Here is a 23,921-nt window from a genome sequence, read left to right as displayed (position 1 = left end):
ACCATGGAAGACAGAGTCAGAGGGTTACCTAAAGTCTAGATAGACTATGTCCACAGCCTTTCCCTCTTGTACCAGTCAGGTCCCCTGGTCATTGAAGGAGATCAAGGTGGCTAAGCAGGACTTGGCCTCCATGAACCTGTGCTGGCTGGACATGATCCCTTAGTTGTCCCACACATGCTGTGCTCTAGGACTTTCCCTGATATCGAGGCCAGGCTGACAGACCTATAGTTCCCTCCATCCTTCTTACTATCCTTCTTGTAGATAGGCATCGCATTAGCAAGTCTCTGGTCATTGGGGACATCCCCGGTTAACCAAGACTTGTGGTAATTGATGGAAATTATGCACTGCTTCTACTTGGCTTTTTTTGTTTGTTTTTTTTTGAGGAGTCCTACGCAGTTAAGGAAAACATAGAGTGGATTGAAAATAAAGCTGCAGTCATTTTCACAGTAAGAAACTGAGCAGAAATCTTAACTGGACAGGAGACTTGTCTGCTGCTTACTGGGGTGTAATGCTGTTGAGTCATTGCTAAATTGTAGTTAGAGAGGATTGTCAGTGTATCGAATAGCTGTCAAAGAAAAAAAAATAGCAGCATGAAGCAAAAGCATTTATTATCAATTCTAAGACCATCAAAACATTGCTGTAAACATCAAACTTCAGACCACTTCTTAGTTGTGCTATGTTCATGCTTAATGGAGATGGTTGAGCTGAAGAGAGATATACTCCCCGTTTCAGTCTTTGAAAGGTGGAAATATTACCCTTTGGATTGCTTTTCCATGCCACGGTCATCCAAAATGACAGTTGCTGGGGCTTCTTCTCCTGGCTTAGAACAAACATATTGAAATATTTTGTTACTTCACTTGTTGAAATTAGATACATTGCTCTCCTTACATATACTAAGGTTGGATATTTTCAGTTATTTATTTCTGTCTTTACATCTTAAATATGATTATTAAATAGCTTCTTGCTCACATTCTCCCCAATTAAATTTGTTTTCGGTCTCTTTTATGACTCAGTTTCTGTGGTTATTTTGGTGAATGAGCTTCATGGCAGGGCTGACTGCAGAAGTAATTTATTCTAAATTAATGCTAGAGAACATCTGTTTAGTTGATGTTCTTATTTAGGAACTGACTTAGCCAGTAGAAATAAAAATGGTAAAACGTGGTGTGAGTCATCTGAACATTGGAGTTGTTATTAAAGCTTCCTATTCAAAACACGATAGACCTTGTAAGTCTTAAGGAATTATTGTGGAAGTTGTTTGATATAATTCTCTTGGTGTGACAAAAGGGTGAGTAATTTTCGAAGTCTTCCAAATAGAAAGCAAGGATTAATTTGCCACCATTCTCTTTTTGCTAAAAACTGTAGCATTCCTCCTTCAAAAGGATGTGTGGTCTGTGTAAAACCCAGTTGACATCTGTCCATTAACTGACAGAGGCCTGAGAGCTTGCTTTCCATCTCTGGAAGAGCTGAAATCCTGCACCAGGACAGCATCACTGTGTCTTCTGTGTGTTTATGTATGGGGTTGGAGCTTGTGATCAGGATTTGTCAACACCAAGGGTGGGCCTTAGTAAACGTATTTCATCTTTTCAAGAAATCTAGATACAGGTTTTTTTGCCTTCACGTTCCCACTACAGTGAATCTTGACTTGACCCAGTGCAGAGTCCATTGCAAGTTAACCTTATGTATTGTAGGGCTACAGGTTAAGTCTGCAAAATTCTAACCTTCATCTGTGCCAGAATACTGTGCCACCTGAGCAAGAGATAGAGATGAGTTTAAATGATCAAGAATGCTTACCTTATTTCTGCTTTATAGGAAACTGGAAATATAGAACAAAATTTTAGGTGCTAACTGCTTGGTAGACTTCGCTCTGTGTGAAGTGCTACAGTAATGACTAGCACTGTAAATAAAATAGAAGGTTCTAAGGCCCAATGAGGCTGCTTTTAGTTTTAACAAGAAATGTTCGTGTTTGGTTAACACTCTTCAGAATATTTATTGCTTCACAGCTGCCTGGCAAAAACTCCTTGAAATGAGAAAGTTTCCAGGGAAATGGATCAACAGATTAAATTTTAGTTCCCCATCTTGTTGAAAATGAGGTCTAAAAAGAGTTTACAGTGATGACCTCCACATGTGAACTAAGGCATCTTTGTCATTTTCTTGCCAAATACAAGCACATGACTTTCACTTATCAAAAAATACAGCACATAACTTTATTCCATTAATATGAAGATCTTTCCTCTGGCAGTATCTTCTTGCACACGCCTTTCTCAGCTCCTTGCTATTAGAAAAACAGAACTGAGTGTGTGGAAGAACGATTGCAAGAGATCAGTAAAACAAAACAGGCACTTGATGAAGGTTTTATTTTATTTATTTATTATTTCACCATCAGTAATCCAGTGCTGTTTTCATCCTGTACACGTGTGCACCCAGCAGTGCTGTGATTGATGGTGGTGAAAATCTTTCAACTGAAGTGTAATGGCTGCTGTGTTAATGAGCTGCTGGCCAGGCAGTGCTGAAAGTGTGGGCAAACACAGACCTCCTGGAACAAAGGGAGAAAGGGACACAAAGATTAGGGAGTAAACCAAACTGGAAATATAAAATACTGTGTCAGTGCTGCAGAAAATTGGCTATAGAACTGAGCTTCTCCTGGGGAATGCAGAAAGGGGAAAGCAGGGTTGCCCTTTGGCCTCAGTGAAAAAGAAATCAACCCACACGTCCAGCTCATTTCTTCCTTCACTGAGGAGACATTTTCTCAACAATTATAAAAAGTAAAAGGAGAAGGTGCAATTTTAGCAGCCAGCCCCCAGCCTTATCTCACTGTTGTGTTCTGTTGGCTCTTAATGGGCCCCATAAGGACTGCAAATCCAGCCTCCCCACTAGTTGCCCACTCACATCTGAAAGACTGATCACATTGTTTGGGGATAAGGACTTTTTCTTTTTCCTGAACATTAACAGTGTGGGAGGTGTTTTGTAAACTTACATAGAACCACTTCCTCTTTTCAGACCTCATGGTCTTGCATTGATAGTCCACTCTTTTCTGCATGTGTAGGCAGCCTCTCTCTTTCTCCCCTCATTTCAGGATGTGTGTATGGTGTATGTACATACCCACAAACACTGCTAAAAGGCAGCTAGAAGGGCTTCCTGGTTTTCACAAACAAAAAAGGATGATTAGAAGGGATTTTAACAAACATGCACTCAATTCTATATAGATAGACTCTGTGTTTGTGTGATGACATTTGTTCTTGCGTAGCATTTGACTGATTGTGTGTATGATCAAGCTAGCGCACAGGTGATTGCAGACAAACTGAATTGGGTTAGGAGCAGATGCAGCTCTCCAGCTCAGGTGAAAATTGCCAAGATTACAGGCAGTTGGAGTGAAAGATGGTTTGTAAATAGGGCTACTGTCAAAAAAAGCGTGGTTGTGTTTGTAGCTGAAGACAACAAAGGCAGTAGATCCATAGTCATGTAGAAAATGTAACTTCTGTCTTTTGTACGGGTGTGGAAACTTATATTTTGATGTTAGCACCAGAAGGTTGGTGGTGTGTTTTGGTTTTTTTTTTGTGAACTCTTGGTGATTAATTGCTATTCTTATGGTATGTATTCTCTCACTATGTATTATACTTTGGAATCATACAATTAATATAATTGCATTTGAATTATTTACAGTAATTATAAATAATTGCACCAGTGTAAAATCAAGTAGAAGATAAACACCCACAGGCAATATGTGAAATAGAGAACCCAGGCAGTATTCTGAGAGTTTGTTTTAACAGAGAAGTTACTGGGGAAGGAGAAAGCCTGTTTCTTTTTAGGACTTCGTTGCTCTAATATCTTAACTGCTATTGGAATGACCAGTCCCCTTTACTGAGATGTGGAGCAGCAGTTCTTTGTCCTGTTACACTGCTGGGAACTGGAGCACAGAGTAACTCCTGTGTGTGCTTACAACATTGTGAGCGTAGGTCATTGTGGAAATTAGGTGAAGAATGACCTGTAGGTATCACCAGGCTGCAGAGTGGAAGGGCAGTGTGGAAGTGGAGCATTTCCTCCAGTGTCTCCTGATGGGACAGCTCATACCCTTTCTCATCACACAATTAGCTGATTCGGTGAGGAACCTGTAGCAGTGAGTGATTTCTCAGCCATTGCTATTGAGCTATTGAGCTCACGGCCTTCACTTTTCCTCAAGAGGAATTCCCAGTTGGGTGAGTAATGCAAGGAGAAGAAAGTCTGCATCTTCTGAGCCACCGCATGAGCAAGAACAGTTCCTGCTGCACTCAGGCTCAGAGCCCTAACGTTTTGATATCAGATGTTTATGTGTGGGTAAGAGGCAAGGAACATTTTGCTTTGATTTTCATTAAGCACCTGCCTTCAGCTTGCTATCACAGAAACAGTGAAAGCAAGGAGTTCCCCATTCAAGTAGAGTATGAGAGTCCAAAAACCACAGGCTTTTAAAGCATTTCTGAGCGCAGCTACCATTGCCATCCTGTATTCTGTGGAACTTGATTTCTGCAGAGCAGACAGTAGCACAGGAGAGGTAGCTGTGAGGGTGGAGGGCAAAGCATGTTCGTGTATTCTGAGGTAAAGGCTGGTTTCTGTTCTCAGGAGGGCTTCAAGGCAGTTCTTTGTTACTAGATGTACATGGTAATAATTGGGAATTAAGTTAGCTCTAGGAAAGGCTGTATGTCTCCAGTTGAGTGGGCAGACAGTACTTAGGTGGTTCTGAGTAGAACACAGTCCTGTTGGATTTTCTCAATGAGAGAACCATGATAAAGCTCAGATTCCATGGTCAGGCAATGAGTGTTCTGCAGATTGAAAATGTTGGACTTCATAGTGACTTGTGCAATGTATTTGATCAGTGGTAGCTATGAGTAGACTACTGCAACAGAGTAGACTACTAAAACGGACTTAAGACTATTACAATTTTAATAATGCATAAGTATTGAAATATATTAGTTCTCCCTTCAGGAAGTAGCTGTTGGGCAGTCTCTGATGCTGATCTTTTTCTGTGAATTAACTCTCTAAACGGTTATTCTGAGATCAGAAAGTCTTAGCATGAGCTCTCAGTTCATTTGTGAATATTAAGAAATGTCATTACTGAATGCTTGTAATTAGTTCTGTAAAATTAGGCATGTACATTCACCAAATTTTATGTCTGAGGTGAACATAAGTATCCAAACTTTGCAGTGACTGTGATATGGTATTTTTCTGAGAACACGTATTTCTCTGCTAACATTCCACCTCAGGCAGTTTCATCTATTCTCAGAGCTATTTTGTGGTAAGGGAGAAGGAAGAGAGGCAGTGTTCATTATAACAAAACTTGAAGCATGCAGGCTCATAGAATCATCTTGACCTTGGAAACTTTGTCAGTTTTTTTTGTTGTGGAGCATTCCGTGTATTGAGAAACTGTTATCATCAAAAGCAGTCATTACAAGAAAAGTTACAGGAAAAGTGGGGATGTTTAAAATACCGAACTGCACAGTCATTCTTCCGTACTACTGATACTACTGTAAGGCATCTGTACATCCGTGGAACAAACCTGGACTTGTTGGGAGGTGATTACAAATAGCAGGTTGTGTGTTTGGGTGTGAGGGGTGAAAGGAGTCGCTGATTTCTGATTAATCATTACACAGTACTTCTGGTGCTAGTTCCAGACTTAAATAGAATTAATGGGAAATCAAATTCCAGTATGTATCTAGTAGTACTTTTTAATGCTATTGCTAAATTGGGAGGTGCACTAGTTTTCCTTGAGCTCTTCAGAAATAAGATGGAATGTTTCTCAGAGCTGAGATAGCTGGACTTTTGTCTTTGACTGAGCCAGTCTTTAAGCAGCTGTTTCACATGACGAAGTCAATGCCAAATACATGCTTATGGTGTGATTTCAAGCACATAATTTGTGTTGCACTCCTGTGTCCTAAGTATAATATGACTTACATGAAATGTCTCCTTATTCCAGGAAAATCCTCAGTGGTTGATGCACGTGACGAACACAAGACTCATTTCTCTCAACAGACAATGCTTAACAAAGGGCTTAGCAAGTCGATGGGATTTCTGGCCATGAGAGGAACACAAGGCGAGGAGGAATTTTTCCAGGGCATTTCCTCAGATTACAACTCAGGACAGGAAGATTCTTTCTATCCTTACAGATGTAAAACCAATGAGTTTGAAAACAAAGGTCACCTCCATACAGATGCAGCTCCCAAGCGAAAGGTGTGGGCTTCCTCCACAGACTTGCTTTGCACGAGCAACAAAGCAGCTGAGAGGGACCATGCTTCAGACTCCCACAGGCACAGTCATCAGTGTGAGACCTTTGCAGTACGGACTTCTACTGTGACCAGAAACAAAGAAGCAAGATATTCTGATGGGAGCATAGCACTGGATATCTTTGGACCTCAGAAACTGGACCAAACACGCCACGTGCCTGAGACATCAACTTCTGCAGCAATATCGAGTGCCTTTGACAGGATAAGGGAGAGACAGAAGAAGTTGCAGCTCCTGAGGGAAGCCATGAGTGTAGAAGGTTAGTGAAGCTTTTAGATGTTCTGAATTATTCCAGTCACTAAACAGAGATTTCTCTTTATGATAAATTTGAGTTCTCTTGTAGCAGCTCTTGAAACCGCTGAGATTTTACCTTGGCCTTCTATTTTTAAGTAAAATCAAAGTATTTGTTGCCAGCAAAAATGAAAGTTCTTGTGCAGATTACTTTCTCAGTAAACATAGTGACTCTCTTTAAGCCAGCTAGTATCAAGTGAAGTTAGGAAAAAGTAACAATATTGGCAACAGTAATTTCCCATTAAGGAAAATATTCTTCTCTAGCCATTAGGAATAGATTTATAACCCAGTGAAAACGAAGAAGTGGGTCACCTGGTAATCTCAGGTTTTGCTCTGTATAATTCTGGATGATCCAGTTGAGCCCATAAATATGTAATTTCTTTTGGGCTTATATTAAGATCTTTATCTCAGTGAGAATAATTATCAACAAGTTCCCCTGGTTAATTTAGAGAACATGGGGAGAGGAAAAAAAGCTGTTGTGGAAACTTCTGAAAACATCTTTATGTGGAGCCATATAATGAGAAACTGTGTATTTTGTTTGTTTTGAATGTGTGATTTGATTTTCAGGGGTTATAAATATAGTTCAGCTGAATTGGAACTGAGAGCCAAGTCATAACCTGTTCATGATGGGCCAGAAGGTATAACTTATTTATCTAAGGTATAAGCTGGAAGAGCTGTGTGTACAGAGCTAATTGAGTGATTTATTCTAATGTGTACGAAGTCCACACAATGGAGAACTAGCCTGGATGCCTTATGTCAGAAATAACAACTACATGATGTAATTTCTGTCTCATTGTCCTGCTCTGAGATGTAAGGACTACCTCAGGAACATCTCTAATAAGCAGAAATGATAAAACCTTTTATCAGTTGAAGTTGCCAAAATCACTCCTGTGGCCATTCCAGGAGAAGCCTATATTGCAGGTTGCATGGGAAGTTAATTCTTTCCTATGTGCGTGAGCCTTGTGCTTCAGAAAGAAGGAGCTGTACTGACAAGGCATAGGCAGTTTAAAAACTTGCTGTGATTGCTGCAATGATTGTGCAGAAAGGACACATGGAGATTTTTTGTGTCCTCATATTAACATCTTTCAATGAGGGTTATATTATCAAGTGAAGGAATGAATGTAGAGGGAAATAGCTCTGTAGAGATAACCATTGTTTGTTCAGACTAGGACTTCACCATCTGTAATTATCTACTGAGATGTCTGATGGTGCAAATGGGATGTTTTTGTTTTTGGTTCAAGAGTGTGGAATTGAAGGGGGACCATATCAAGTGTGTGAGTCACCTCAGATGTTTAGAGATAGGCACCTCGCAGAGTGCAAGAGGAGGCCACTCCCTGCATTAGGAAAGATAACCAGCTTTGTTGGTCAGGAGTTCAGCTTTGTGCAGGTTGATGTTGCACAACAGCAAAACCAAAAGCTCGGCCAAACCCCTTGATGAGTCAGGCTTTCTCATTCTCAGCTAAACAGATTGGAAGATGGCAGAGAATGTAACATGCCTCCTGTGCTTTGCCATCCTAGATGGGTCAGATGTGCGAAACTGTGCAGTTCATCTGGGGAATGGGTGAGCAAACCAGGAACTGGGGCTCTGCACTCAGGCAAGCTGAGTGACAAATCTATACAGGGCAGATGGAAGCAGTTGCAATGAGTCACTGCCCATCCTTAGGAATTCACAATCACTGCTTGCTACAAAAAAAGTCTTAGATACTTTCTCACCAAATAGCTGGGCTGCAGTATTCTTTTCTGCTCTTGATAGAGGAAGAAGGCACCTTTCACTCTTGTTTTGTAGTTAGAGTTCCGTGTTCTTCTGCTTTATTTTAGATTCTCCATTTTTCACTGCTTAGAAGTTGGGAGCCAATGTCTGACTGTGAACGTGATATTTTAATTAGAGCCAATTTGAAGAGGTGTTTTAGGACAATGAACAGGGAATGGTTTTTCACATGGGAGTTAGAATCATAGGATCAAAGAATGGCTTGTGTTGGAAGGCTCATACAGTGCCACATCATATGGTAGACATTGGAAAGGAGGAAGAAAGAGCAGGAGAACAAGGTGTTCCAGCAGATTGGTTGTCAGCAGTGACGGTTCTGCTCCAGCATGGAGTTGTGGAACAGCCCTGGGAGCCAGACTGGGGCTGGGCTCAGCAGTGTTGAGGTTATCTCCCTGCTTGGTGATGTAGTGGGACTGTTTGCAGTCCTGCTAAACCCAGGTCAAGGTTGCGCGTTAGGCGTGAGTAAGGCCTGCCTGCAGCTGTAACTTGTTTTTCAGTTTCTGAACTGTAAAATGGCACTGGACTTGGCAGGCAAAGATTCGCCGGATATAAGTTCCCTCTTCAATCTATGCAGGAATTTAAGTGACACGTGGCTTATTTCTCCCTTAACTTCTTTTCGGTTGAGCTGGCAAACTGTTTTGTTATTCACAAGGCCTTGAGGAGCTGGCTGTCTTGGAAAAAGAGAATGTTCTCATGCTCGGGCTCCAGTACACCAAGCTTGCACTCAGAGCAGATTTTACAACCCAAATTATAAACTCATGAAAAGTAGTGTTTATAGTGGAAAGAATGACAGAGCTTTAATTACAGCTGTGCTATAGTGGGATTGTTTGTAGTGAGCTACTGAACATCAAGCTGCACTATAATCTGCAGCCGGGATGCCTCGAGTGCTGCTGAACTGCTGTCTTTGTGTTCTTTCTCTGCATTGTGTTCATCAGCTGTATGCTAAGGAAAGCTGGGGACATTGCTCAGGTGCCAGAAGGTGGGAGGGGAAGAGCAGAGGACTGCTATTTAGTTCAAGGATACAGCAGCCAATTTTGAACTCTCAGAGCAGACTCCAAAATGTGCTTTAATCGTGCCAAGAAATGGAAGAATAAGTGCTGTGTCTCAGCTGTGATTGTTCATTCCTATTTTTGTAACAGAGTTGTGGTGACCTGAGTTAAAACCAAGCAATTATTGGTACCAAATGAGCTGATTCTGTTGTTCTCTTAAACCCTGGCAATTTTTGCTTGGCACCCTTGGCAACATCTCTGCTCAGAGGGAAAATACATTCAGTCTTTTACATGCAGGACCAGGGAGCAAGGATTTCAATGTCCTGCTGCAGGGGCACTTGGGCTGGTTGGAGAGCAGTGCTGCAGGGCTGGCTGTGCAGCAAGTAGCAGACAATAGGAGGAATAGGGGAGGATACCAAAAACTGGATCTTGATGAAGCTTTGGAATGTGACTACAGGGGTGGGGTGTGGGGGTGGTTTGGGAATATTCCCAAGACATTGTTAAAAGGTTTTGCAGTTGGAGCCATGTGAGTTCCAGACCCTCAGCTTGTTTTTATCCCTCTCTCTTTGTTACCTTTGATTTTTTCCTACTGAAAGGCTGGATGATGAGGTCTCCGTTATTTCTTCACTTACTGTTGCTTTCTCCATGGAGTCAGTAAGAGCAGACAGTAGTGTTCTGTGCCTCCAGAGATCAGCCTTTACCTCCCAGGTACATTTGTCTCACCAAGTGTTAGTTCCTGTGCAGGCTCATCTGGACTCCATTATAAAGCTTCTGTGTCATGGCTGTTGTATTTGGGTTGGTAGTGATGGGTGGGTGTCTGGGGGTACTTCACGTGCTCGGGATTTTAAAGACTCTCATAGTTTGAAGCTGCACTTGTGGATGAGGAAAGATGTCTGCAGGTGAGCAGACGTTGCATGCAGATGAGAGACTGGAATAGGGGAGCTGCTGGTGAAGTGGGAGATGGGATTTAGCAAAGAGGAACAGCTTCCCTACAAACTCATCTCTGTGAAGCCAGTGAAATGCACACTTCTTTCAGTTGGGTTATATTTATTCTGTAGGAGAAGCAGGGGAAATGCGAGTCACCCACAGTGATGTACACAATATGCATGTGGAAGCAGAGGCTCAGCTGACGCATATCTTACCATCACTGTGCTGTAGGATGATTTAAATGCAGTAGTGGTGCAATGAGCTTATCATGTGGTTGGTATTTCCGCTGTGGACTGAGTTCACCTTAAACAGTGTTCGAAAGCTGAAGGGTGGTTTATCAGAAGGTATAAAACAGACCTTGTAATCCCATCACTGCCCTGCAGAGTGGCAGGTGTTATCTGCTGTCACATCTGCAGCAGCTCACACTGTCTGGGAACAGGTTTGGGATTATCTCAGTCTAACAAAGCACTTAAAAACAAACAAAAACCAAAGCAGACCGCATTTGTCAAACTTTCAGCCAGCGTATGAGTGTGTGTGTGTGCCTCATCCTGGATGGTGTAGTCAAGATCCAGAAAAGAATGGTGGGAGGCACCAAGTTCTGGCAGCCCTTCGCCCTTCCAGCCCTGGAGATGTGTGGGACTGGCAGTTCTACATGGCTCTGCTCCTTCTTGTCACGCAGATGGTGCCAGACGCTGTGTACCAGATGGCCGTTAGGTTCTCTGGGAGGTCTGAGTGGTGACATGGTTGGTATGCTCAGTACAGCTTTTCTGTTCAGTGTGGTAACTGTGTATTAAAAACAAGGGTTGAGGCTGTTCCCCTGGAGGAGCAGATTTCTTCCTGTGGCTGTTAGTCCAGATGGATCTTCACTAGGAATTCAGACTGGGTTTCCATGCTCTTCCCACTGTACCTGCGCCGTTCTGCCTTGTGTAAGATCATTGAGGCTTGATTAGATGGAAAGGGGAAAAAGAAGGGTGAACATGACTCCAGCCTATTTGTTAAATACCTGTGAGGGAAGCAGATCCCAGGCCCTCTTCAAACGACTGCTTATGTGTTTTAAATAATGCAACAATGAAACTCTCTGCTAACAAAGATGGATACCACTAAAACCCACAGACCAGACTAGCACCCTTTCACAAAACTGCTCCTTTAACTCTGCCATCGTCTCAGCCCTTTTCCTTCTCTGTACAACCAGTTGTAATTTTGCAATAACACGCATTTGAGAACCAGTGTATCTAATGTGAGTCATGTGCTCGGGATAATGGCATTCCAAGTTGAATGCGGTTCTGATTTCTGTTGCAGTTGGCTGGGACAAGGCTTTCTGTAATGACGTGTCTGAGCTCGCATGCCTTGCCCTGCACAAATACCACGTTTTGTTATTCTGCATTAGGTGAGGTGCCTCTGGGGTTGTGCACTGCTGCCTTCCATGGGGAGGTGGAAAAAGTACCACTGCAGCACTGAGCAACATGGCCTGGGTTCTTTGCTCATCCTGTGTTGGATGGTAGCTGGTGTTAGCTTCAGTTGTATAACAAGTTGTATATGGATGTTGTAGTCACGGATTCTTAGAACACGCTGAAATTGAGAGGGAGTTTTTGTGTGTTTCTTTTATTTTTCTTTCCACTAAGGTATTGAAATGACCTAGGGTGTTCTGATAAGAGACTATCACCTAGCAGTGTATTGCATAGGAAAAGCTACTGGTAGAATAAGTTTTGCTACAGTGTGCTTGCTGTTTCTAGGAGTTAAATCAATCCTACACTCTCTCCTTAGTCACCAAATATAAAACAACAAGGTTGTTAAAAAAAAAAATCCCAGGGAAAGCTGTGGATTGCAGAGGGAAGTTCTTTATTGCCTTCATTAGCTGTCGTGGATTTCATCTTTCACCTTCCCACCTAATGAGCTGGAAGCTCATCCTTGTTTTTCTAACTATTGCATGAAGAACTGAACTTTACCTCAATCCCAGAGTCAGGACTCATGACCTTTGGAAGCCAGCCCTGATTTAGAAGGAATTCGGTTTGGTCATGATCCATGTGTCTTCTCTGAAGTTAAATCTCAGTGTGATGTGTTAAAATTGAAGAGAATGTGCTGAGGGAAGAAGGCAGAGTGAGCTATTCGGTGATTTTTTTCCAAGCACAGTAAATATAGTAGCCTCAGTATTGAATCCTATGCTCACAGGTCTGCCCTGCATGTCCTGTCTATGCCCCTGGCAAAGATCTCACGTGGTCAGGATGTGTGCATGTATCGCATCAACAGCTGAGAGCTGGGAGCTGCTGCCAATGAGAGGATGCCCCACGGCGATCGATCAGGACTCTGAGTGCATACTCTTTGGCTTGGGAGCTCAGCTCTCAGCTCCTGATTTAAAGCTTTACATGGATTTTGTGCAGAACGCCATGTCTCAAAGGAGCGGGCTGGAGGCACAGTTTGTGTGTCGTTCAGGAAGCCCAGTTGCTGACTGGGTGGAAAAAGGATCTGCTCAGAATCTCATGTTGTACTTTATTATGCCCTTCCTTTCCTCTTGCTTCAAAGCCAGCCAGCAGACTTGCAAAATCAGGAGTCAGTAAAACTGCTGGGAAAGAGGAGATCTGTTTTCATTTAAGTGTTTCTGCGCTGTAGCTGCTATATTGTGGTGGGGTGGGAGCATTGTAACAATACATGACAAAAGGCTCCCTACCAAATTTGGCCTTTGTTTCCCTGTCTAGTCAAGTAATGGTTAGGTTGATGGTGAATTTCTTTGCATTAAAATCCAGGGTGCTGAAGTAGCAGTTGTGAAAGGGAAGATGATTTTTGGTGCTGGGTTTGCAAGGTAGAGTGCTTGCCCTGCTGAAAAAAAGCTGCTCCTAGTAACCAAACAAGGCATCTTAGCTTGCTAGTTGAGCTCAGTTTCTTCCTTTCCAAACAGCAGATAACTGGTTTTCCATAAGAATATTTTTAATACTGGAGGTTTTTGCCCATTTCCCTTGTTATTTCTGTATGATAACCTCATTATTAATGATTCTCTCTCAGCAGATGTATCGCTGGGTTAATAACTCCTCTTCCAGCTGTACTCTGCAGTAACTTCAAATCCGCTGCTGCTACCTGCCCCATTGCTCAGCATTCTGTATTCCAACCTTTCCATTCTTTACTGCAGTGCTTTGCGTTTGTGTCTACAGCTGTTAAGAATGTTACCTGTATGAGGACCAAAGGCCTTCTAGAAAGGACAACTGAAGTGGTATCCTGAAGTGGTGAATGATGGAGGCTTTTTTGTTTGTTTGTTTTGCTTGTTTTCTGCTTACAAACACTCTATGTAGTTGTTCACTCACCTGCATATGAGAATGTTTGGGGAGGCTGTTGCAAATAGCACAGATGGATCCTTTCCACTGTCTCCTTTGCTTCAGTGTGTTAAAGAATCCACAAATGAGAGAAGTTGAGGCTGTGTTGTTCTGATTTCTCTTCAAATGCAGTTGTTTATTGTGGTTCTGTAGAAGTCCCAGAGAGACTCATTAATTGGTTGTTATGATTTATTTATTTATTTCTGTGGGTGCCGAACGTGAATGAATTATAATTTTCCAGTTCCTGCTTTCTTGCTGTGAGGGTTTTTCCTTTTTCATAGAGAAGGAACCAGGGGCTGGGCTGTGGTTGCACACAGGAGAGGTGCATGGACACTTATGACATTGGGTGATAGAGATTGGTTTTGTTCTGCCTTTTGGTTGTTTCTCTTTGGTTATTTTTGGGATTTTAGCCATCAATTTTAACTTGGGAGTGATTCTGAGAGGGAGTTATGAGGAGCCAGGAGAGGGGCTGCCGGCCCAGAACGCTGAGCCATGGAGGCAGCCCTGTGGATTCACAGAGTGCATCCTTGGCTTCCATGTTAACTAAGCACAGAGAGGCATTTAAAATACTGAGAACAGAGCACATTTCATTGCACTGTGTTTGATTCTACATTAGAACTGTTGTTCTCTTACTATTCCGATACCCCAATTTCAACTTTCAGAGCCTCTGAGAAGATACAAATCATACCACAGCGATGTTTACAGTACTTCGAGTGAAAGCCCATCCATTATTTCTTCAGAAGCAGATTTCAGGCAAGGTAAGATTTCAGTTTAAGAAATAACAAAACAAAAAGAAGTGAAGATAATTGTTTAAAAAAAAAAAAAAAAAGATGAAGGAAGTCTAAATCTGTAGTAGGAGGCTTGATAATTACCACTGGTCTGAAGTTGTAAGATGATCTCATATAATTACATAATTGTGTACAATTCAGCACAATTGGCAGTCTGTGCAGAAATGAGTTTGACATTTCACACTCTGAAAGGGAACTTGTCAGGAAAAGGTGGAAATGGTTAACTTCCCTGGAGGACTTGATCTAAATGGCATGCAGCCTTCCCAGACACAAAAACAATCAAGCTGTTGCTGGTGTACAATTGTAGTAAATTGCAAAAGCCTCATATGGAACACGTATGCTTTAATTATTTGGGTTTCAGAAGGTTTCTCTGTGCTCTCAGCTTTCTCCATGTTTTTGGCTGCCCTCTTCCTAAATGCTGAACCAGAGTCTAGGAAGTAGAAGCAAGCAGCAAGTAACAATCTTGGTCTTGAGGTACAGCTCCTGTAACTCACTTCCCTTCCATGTCTTGTCATTCAGACCAGGCTGCTTGTCAGTGTCTGCCCAAAGCCAAAAATTTCTGGGGTCTGTACGGGTGAGAGAGAGCACCTTTTGGTTACCTGCACTGCTGGGCTCTGCAAAACAGCTGTAATGTAAAAAACAGTTTCAAAGTCTTCATGTCCAAGAGCTCTCCTGCTGCCTTTGTTCATTGTGGGTACAGTCAGAGAGGAAAGCAAAATGCTTTGCAAAATCAGATTCTAAGTGTAGAATCTCAGCGCTGCTGCAGAGGACTTATCAGCAAAAGAGGTGACTTGTCAACAGGAAAGCAAGTAAGTCTATTATCAAAAGGAGAAAAGAATGACCACTATTTCATAAATCATAGAAAAGTGTCAGATTTCAGAAACAGAAATTAAACACGGGAGTTCAGCGATGTGTTGCTTTCCTAATTCCCTTCTTCTGAACTGCAGCACTGTGCTTTACCTCGCTGCTCTGATTCTGCTCCAAAGCAATTTTTAAGGTGACTCTGCCACTTGTACATTTCGTGACTGAAGAAGAAACATTTCAGGCTGGAAAGTTGTCTGTGTGTGGTTTTGTGGTTTTGATTGGATAGGGTTTTCTTGTGTTGTTTTTTTTTTTATTTAATTAGGCTTGCCTTAGTATTCTTCCTCAAAGAGCTTGTGGTATTGTTACCTTCATTGGAGGAAGCAGTAAGATCTCTGAGAACTAAAATGACTGGATAATGATTGCGTGTCTAATATCAGGAACACAGAAACCAGATTCTTTCTAAGTTGTCTTTGATGAAAATCTAATTAATCTCTGCTAAGTCCTTAATGTTAGATGGGATTGCTCCTTATGCTTTGTTGCCCATTTCTATACTAATTTGTCTTTTGGTTTGCCAGTGAGAAGAAATGAAGGATTCAAGAGGGATGATGCTGGTGGTGCTTTGCCAGGTACTGATGATATCTCTCAATCAAGTCAAGCACATTCTCAGAGGGCAAGGTAAGCCATGTGAAAGCAGTGTTTCTTGGAATGCTCGGTCTCTATCGGAGAAACTACTGTCAATCTGCAAGCAGATTTTTCGTGTGCTTCTGTGTAATGTTAGGAAACTGCATGTTGGACACTAAAATCATTTTAGAATTGCATATATTTCAGTATACTGAAATCATTTGTATTTTGATTATACTTCTCTGAAGGTTTTATAAAGTACTGATATCAGTAAGTATTATTTTGATGTGTGCTTACTTAATAATGGAGCTATAATATATAACTGCTTTAAAATAATCCAGCAGCTGTCCATGTAGTTGCTTTGTCTGACAAGCGCTTGGTTTCTGTTGGTGTTCCATGTTGTCTTTTTGCTTTTGTATAACCTCAGCACTGACTAGGCAGGCCCATTTTACTAAGTATTAGTACAACTTCTGCTTTCTGAGTTGCCTTTCACTGTTACATATATATTGGAATATTAAGTCTGTACATTATTGTGTTGTTGTTTTTGGTTTTTTTTTAATTTCTTTTACAAATGCTGTTCATCAGTACTGCTTTAAAAAGTGGGTTCTACTTTGTACTACACCTTAGTACAGCAGCAGCTGCTCTGAACATACCTGCTGGGTCCATTGTAAGTGTCTGAGCATCTTTCAGACATGGACCTTTTAGTCAGATGTTCTTTTGGTCTCTGTAAGATGCTGAGTCACTGTGGCATACCTATAATAATCCATTCAGTAGGATTGAAATTGCTTATGTTGTGGAAACAGAAGAGGCTGGGACATGTTTCCTTTCTTCACTGCAACAACCACCACCATCTCAGCAGCCTTCTGTTTTGTTTGGGATGGCTCAGGGGAATGATAGCTCAGTATTTTAGGATATTTATAACTTTCTATCATGGTGTTTCAGTGTACGTTTGGATCTGAGAGACAGAATGTCTCAGGTCTGGAGGCAAGCAAACCACGCACTCACAGCAGCACAGATGGCTGTGGGTCCCGTTCGACATACACACACTCACACACACACACACAGGTGTCCTGCACTGCATTACCTGCCCTGAATGCACCTGAGTGAGGCAGGGTCTAAGATGATCTGTGGGGGGAGTGCAGATTAGCAAAAGAAAGGTGACTTGGAAGTGTTATTTGGTCTGCTGAGATGACACATTGCTTTCTTAGCACTTGTACCGTGCCTGAAAACTGTAAATTATTTAGAAATATGTGTATTGGCAATTAAATGTAATGGCTTTTCTTGTAGTGGGAAAAGTATTTAAGCATTGCTTAGCTGGGTGAATACTTCTTTGGTGGTTGGAATGCATGTAACCCTGGCAAATCACAGAATCATTTGAATTGGAAGGGACCCTTAAAGGTCATCTAGTCTGACTCCCCTGCAATGAACAGGGACGTTTGCAGTTAGATCAGAGGCCCATCCAGACTGACCTTAAATGTCTCCAAGGGTGGGGCTTTTACCACCTCTCTGGACAACTGTGTGAGTGCTTCAGTACCACCCTTGTGTAAGAAAACTTCTTCCTTCTATCCAGTCTAAATCTACCCTCTTTTAGTTTGAAACCATTTCCTCTTGTCCTATCACAACAGACCCTGCTAAAGAGTCTGTCCCCTTCTTTTCAGATCCCCCTTTTAGATATTGAAAGGCCGTTATCAGGTCCCCCTGGAACTTTCTCTTCTCCATGCTGAATAGTCTCAGCTCTCTCAGCCTGTCCTCATAAGAGAGGTGTTCCCTTGGATCATTTTTATGGCCCTCCTCTGGATGTTGCCTAACAAGTCCATGTCGTTCCTGTACTGAGGATTCAACATCTGGATATGGTACTGCAGATGAGGTCTCAACCAGTGCAGGTTAGAGGGGCAGGATCACCTTCCTCTCCTTGCTGACCACGCTACTTTACATGCAGCCTGGGATATGGTTGGCTTTTTAGGCTGTGAGGACACATTGCTTGTCCAGCTTGCCATCTACCAGTATGCTCAAGTCTTTTTGGCTGAGCAGTCTCTGTCTTTACATCCCCCAGCTTGTACTGATAGTGAGAGTTGCCGTGATGCAGGTGCAAGAGCAGGAGGTGATAGGGAGTAAAGGGCTCTACACTTCTGCTTCCAGTTGTATGCCACCTCAGTACTGCGCTAGAATGGTCAAACAGTTCACTTACCACTGTGTGCATGGAGTCAGCTCAGAGCTTTCTTCATTCCTTTGCCATTGTTTCTTTCTTTCTTGATGTGCACTGTGAAGTCAGCCCTGTTTCCACAGTAGGTTTGAATTCAACACATGGAAGCTGCCAGTTCAGCACTGTGGCTGTACTTAAGAATGAGCCAGCAGTAATTCGCGGATGCTGATAGAGAACTTTTATTTCTGTTTGCAAAACATTTCAGAAACTGACTGTAGTACGTTGTATGGAAGCGAGTCACGCTGCTGTCAACAAATCAGGCCCATTATGGAAGTGGAAGTGCTACCATTAAAGATTAAGGACTTTCTCATGGTTCATTTCACAGTGCATCATTTCACTTTATATTGCTCTTTTAAGACTGTGTTTTTAATAGAGCTAGTTCGTGTACATATGGAATTCTGAAGAATACTACTCTGTATGCTCAGCACAGAATCATCTGCTGCTTTGCAATGGTGTGAACCTTACACTGATGTAACTGCAGTCTTCCTCCAAGGCCTGGTATTCATTTGAGTCTGGTGGTGTTGCTTGGCTTCATATCTGTGCCTGTGCTATAAGATACTGTTCTACAGCTGCACAAGAAATGGCATAGAAGGTACCACAAGTTCCTTACTGATTTCCATATTAGTCCCCCCCATTTCCTAAGGCTAAAAAAAGCTTTTTCTGCTGAAGAACCACGAGTAATTATAGTTAAGATATTTTAAAAGACTAAAATCTTAAAAGCAAATTCTACTTTTTTGTAGACCTATTGCAAAACAGCAAAGCAGCTAGGATCAGAATTTGTTGCTACAATAACAGTTTGATAATATCTCTGTTAATTACATGAGCTGAATGGGAGGCAGAGCTGGCTAGCTCCTTCTTTGTCATTCTCCAACTGCTACTAAAGGTTTGCAATTCAATGCCATGTAGAAAGGAGTACCATCAAACACAGTAACAGAATTCAGCAGGGACATTTCTGGGGATGCAAATGCACTGTTTATATCCAGAATACTGTATGTTGCTTCTTCAGAATGTTCTGCGCTGTTGAAGACTTTGTCTTTTCTGACTTCAGAAACACTCTTTCAAAGTACTTGCTAACAAGTAGTTCTAAGAAGCACATTCTCAGAGGTTTGGGGGTTTTGGCTCATCATTTGATTTCAGGGTTTGGGGCAGTATGTGACTGAATCCCCAGCTTGAGTCCTTTCAGCAGTTGGGAACAGTTTTAGTGCTCAGAGATACCATCTATACTTTGGTGCGTTTTAAATGTACTGCTTCTGTAGCATGTCATTAGAGACAGTCAGTTTAATTACTTGTGGAATGAACTTCGTACAATTGAGGTATAGCAAATGGGGGAATCTGGATCAAAGGGAATCTGCAGCCAATGCTAAGCAAGCAGTAAAGCTGCTCATTTACCAGGCTGTGGGACTCATGCTGCAGCCTGCTCCTGAGCTAGCAGAAGCCATCAATTTTTTTTTAGTAGTTTTAGAGTAAGGCGAAACCCTTCTTGTGTTCTGTCACCGCTGTTACCCTTTGAACTTCTCGGAATGCTTTCCTCGTGGCAGTGGATTGTGCCTGTTTTTCCTCTTTGCTTCTTGTATTTCTGATTTTTGTCCTTTTTTCTCTTTTTCCTCCTTCACTATTTCTTCCTTTTTCTCTCTAGGAGCAGCTGCTGACACGGATCTTTTCCTTCTGATCCCTTTCCTTCCATTCCTCACTACATTCCGTGTGCATCTCCGTCCTCTCCTACCCAAATGCATCACTCTTTCTCCATCTCTTCCTGACCTTCCCACTGCACTATCACAGAATGTCCACCCGCTTCCCTTCTTCCAGCCTCCTCCTCTGACCCAATCTGTGCTAATTCTTGGTAAGTACACCAGATGAGGTTCTGTATACACTTGCTGCTTATGGAGTCAGCCATCTGGGGGTTAATGAGCAGCTGTAGTGCTGTGATTTGCACTCAAACACAGACGAAAATACAGAGCAGCAACCAAGTACTTGCCTCATGGGGAACCAGAGAAAAAACACTTTTATCTGCTATGCTATCTGTTAGGAATGGAATTTGGAGTTTTTGGTGGGAGTAATAATACCTGCATGTTCCACATTTCTCAGAAGTGCTCTGCCTGTATCTGTCAACAGTATCTTCTCTAATGACAAAGGAGAGGTACAGTCCTGGCCTTGGAAACCTGACAGTGGCCTGTACTCTATCTTCCATTGAAATCTGTCTACCTGAGCCTGGCATTGTTGCATTTAGCCAAGATGTCAGTTTGCTATCTTGAACTGATGACAGCATTTGTGTCCTGCACCAGGAAAATGCCTGAAGCATTACATTTTTGAGTTTCCTCCCACTTGCCCCCATGCACTATTTCAGAAAAAGGCACGTGAGTTAAAAAGACAAAGCAGTGTGAGGATACTATTTTGCACAGTAACTTCTGATTGCTGTTGCATACGTCTGCCTGCTATTGGAGAGGCACTTTTTTTTCAGCAGTTGGCATTTTCACTCATGTGAAAGTGCTTTCAGATAAAGCCAGTTGTAACACGCCTCACTTTTTCATATCATCTTTGATAATTCACAGATACTTATGTTCAGAAGGTGTTTTGGTTTTGTTTTGTGTTGTGCTTTTCTTTTTCATTTCAGGGCCCATCCTTAGGCCTTGATCTGGAGAACGCTTGTGGGCATATTTAAGTAACTTCATTGTGAATATTCCCACGTACGTTGATCTCAATAAGCCTCCTCTCTGCGAAAAGCTGAGATGGTGCACAAGTCCCTGCAGGTCTGGGGCCTTTCCTCTTTGCTGTGTCCTTTTGGGCACACATTATTAAGTCTGTTACAGTGAGGAGCGGAGGAGGGAAAAGGGGAGCACTGTTATGAAGGCCCAGAACAGTGGGAAGGATAATGGGTTGACATGAATGCGATCTTCCATTACTCCTCAAGAACTTACCTGAAATTCCATTTGAGGATTCAGTGTTATTTTGCTTTGTTCTTGGCACATTGTTACCATTTTATTATTTGGGCTTTTCCACAGTAATATAAATTGTATTTTAAGTGTGCTTTTGTCTTGTCTGTTTATTGGCCAATGAAACTTCAATCTCAGGGAGTTTCAGAAGATGTTCTGTGTGGTTCTCACTTCTGGCATTCATTAGATGGAACTAAATCTGACGTCATGCCCACAAATTATCATAGACAATGGTGCTGTCTGCACAGAGGCATTTTCTTTTTTTTTTTAATTGATTTGTTCATCAAACACATTTGGGTTCTGATAAGAAACAGCTATAGGAATTGTTGTGTCCTAAAAAGTCTCAGTAAATGACCTTCTTACTACCAAGGGCTCTACATCAGCGTCAGTGAAGGACTTGATTTTACATTTGTCTGTATTCCTGAGATTCAGTGCAGCAATGTAAAGGATTCAGAACTCTTTCCATGTTTTTCATTGCTCCAGCGTGCCATCAAATTGGCTTAGCTTAGAATTGGAATTATTGACACAACTGATGATGGGTTGTTAGCAAAGTGAACTGAGCTTGCTGTTGTGCAAATATACCTTTGTTAAATGTGCTTTCTGGTGGATGGAAGTTCTGTTAAGTTCCCCTACCTACTTCTGTTTAAAAATTGTCTCTGTCTGATTCTCTATGCAGGAGAAGAATGATATTTTTTTCTTGCTTTAGGATTTCTAAAGAAGCCTTGATTCATTTGTTTTGAGTTTTGGGTTTAGAAATGTTTTTCCTTATGTATGGGAGAAAGGGAGAGGAGAGAAAAATATTTTGGGTTTTTTTTCTCCTATTTTTGCATTTCCAAATATCTGGATTTTCAATAAAAAACAGCATCCATCCACCTAAAATGGAATATGACTTTTTTTTCCCCTAATGAAAATAGATAAAATTTCAGCACGTGTGCTGATACAAGAACTGGAAACTAATTTGCTGTTTTCTCAGAAATAGTGGCATTTTTTATTTTTCTTGCTTGCTTTTTTTCCCCCTGCTGCTTCATTTAGACTCTTATTTATTACCACGCCTGTGTATCAGTGAAGCCATTTTAGCACTTTAAAATAAACATTTTTTTCCTGTTCAAAAAAGATGAAAACATTTAATTATTCTATTTATAATAATGTAGAATGCTGATATGTAGGCACGTCACATATTTTTCAGAGTGCATTTGAGCATTCATTTTTATACAAATAAATGACAGTTTGCAGTTGTCGAAACTTGGCATGTTCTACTCATTTTCCATACTGATTGCTTGCTGTAGGGTGCTTCAGTCCTGATGTGCTATATTCGTCTCCTGGCTGCTGAATAAACGTTGAGTTTAATGCAATATTTGTTAGGGGCTTGTTGATGTTTCTGATTTTTCACTTTGGAAATTGCTTAATGCAGAAGAATGTCTGATGCCTACTGGTAATGACTTTTATCCCCTCTGACTGTATAGCAGGCAGCATGAAGCATCATTTGACGGCAATCTCGTCAGTCAAGAAGCGATGCTGAAGCGCCAGGAAGAAGAAATGCTGCAGCTGCAGGCTCGTATGGCTCTCAGGCAGTCCCGGCCCAACCTCTACTCTGGAGATGCAATCAGGTCTTCTATGCTGGACATCACCAGAGATCCGCTCAGAGAAATAGCTCTGGAAACAGCCATGACTCAAAGGAAACTGAGGGTAATGCCTTGATCGTGGGTGAACTTATGTATTCTTTGAAAAAGAGCAGTGTCTCAGCTGAAACTGAAGTATGTGAGATTCATAAATCAGGTCTTGTAATAAGCAGTCATTGGTAGTTTGGTGTTGCCTTCTAGGAGAGACTTTGGAGATCTTGTTTTATTAGTGGGCAGGTAGGCAAATGCAGCATCAAAAGATAATGAAACGAACAGCAAGATGCAACTTGAATGTGCATTGAGTACTACAGTATCCAGCAAGGATAAGGTGCATTTTTCTCCTATATCCTGTCATGTTTTTAACCAGTTCTGTTTGTATTGGTTTCCCTTGGCAGAACGTAGATGTGTCCCACCACCTTCAAAGATTGTGAAATTAACAAACTGGGAAGGTAAAGACACACCAAGAGGATGTGTTTTACTCTTGGGTCCACCTTGAAGCATCATGCAAGCTCCCCTTTGCTTTCCCAGCTCTTGCTAGGAAAAGTAAAAGTGGATGAAATATGAGATTAAAGAGGAAGAGGGAGACAGAGATATAATATAGGCAGATGGAGCACTGATTGTTGGATAGATGGCAATTTGATGCCCCCTGCTGCTGCTTTCATTTCATTGGATTCTTTTTTTCTGGTTTGGATGGGAAAATATGACACGGGACCTAAATATGAATTTGCTGTCCCCTAATGCAGAGTTTGTCTCCAGACGCTCGTTTGTCTCCAGTCCCAACATTCTGGCTAGTTTATTCACGTAGGCTTTAACCAGCAATTATTTGGATGAAACTTGGGCCTGTTGCTTAAGGCATGATTTAAATCAATATTGTGCAGAGGCCTTCTTTAAGCGTTTGGACAGATTCTTTTGTAATTTCCAGGAATAACCAGCAGAATACTTGTTTGCCTACAGGCAGGGAGAAATTGGCCAGAATCTCTGCATGAACCTAGCAGGCAGAATTAGACTGAAGCATTTTAGCCTCTAGGAAAGGAGAGTTGTATGTTACAGGCAGAAGTTTGCTGAGGCAGAGTTGCCACCAGCACAGAGGACCTTCTCAGTGTCAGGCAACTGATGACTGAAAGAAGCCCATATGATCCTGATATGCAATGTGCGCCTTCTATTTTCAAGGAAGACAAAATCAGATTAATGTCCTAGCTTTTTGCCCTCAAAAGGAAGGACAACATAATAGTGGTAATGTCATCAACAGCATGGCCTGCCAGTGTGTCTGGCACGCATGTGGGTGAAATGAGGTTGTTCAAACCAACCAGCTCTTGGCAAGAATTCCTAGCGATTTTCCAGTTTCAGCCTTCAGTTCTTATTTAGTACTTACAGGGCAGGAGTTTACTGTGCCTCTGTCTCTTGTTCCAGTAATGCAGTATTAATTCGTACTC

General features: G+C 41.8%; 1 protein-coding gene across 17 annotated transcripts in view; it reads left to right on the top strand.

Annotated features, from left to right (window-relative positions):
• PTPN13 (protein tyrosine phosphatase non-receptor type 13) overlaps positions 1 to 23,921 on the top strand; it is a 95,487-nt gene that overhangs the window by 39,471 nt on the left and 32,095 nt on the right. For 13 of the 17 annotated variants that reach the window (XM_085546709.1, XM_015861658.2, XM_015861659.3 and 10 more), the window contains 4 exons: positions 5,945 to 6,508; positions 14,186 to 14,281; positions 15,691 to 15,790; positions 22,333 to 22,555. In XM_085546709.1, the coding sequence (XP_085402835.1) occupies positions 5,945 to 6,508; positions 14,186 to 14,281; positions 15,691 to 15,790; positions 22,333 to 22,555 (983 nt within the window). Of the gene's footprint in view, positions 1 to 5,944; positions 6,509 to 14,185; positions 14,282 to 15,690; positions 15,791 to 19,646; positions 19,780 to 22,332; positions 22,556 to 23,921 lie in introns of those variants that run through there. The other 4 variants (XM_085546710.1, XM_015861654.3, XM_085546716.1 and 1 more) reach the window with 2 other exon arrangements.

This window comes from Coturnix japonica, chromosome 4, assembly GCF_054131305.1.
Source record: "Coturnix japonica strain WE chromosome 4, WE-NBRP24, whole genome shotgun sequence".
Lineage (NCBI taxonomy): Eukaryota > Metazoa > Chordata > Aves > Galliformes > Phasianidae > Coturnix > Coturnix japonica.
Note: the sequence above shows the minus strand (reverse complement) of the source record. Positions and strands in the feature narration are given on the sequence as shown.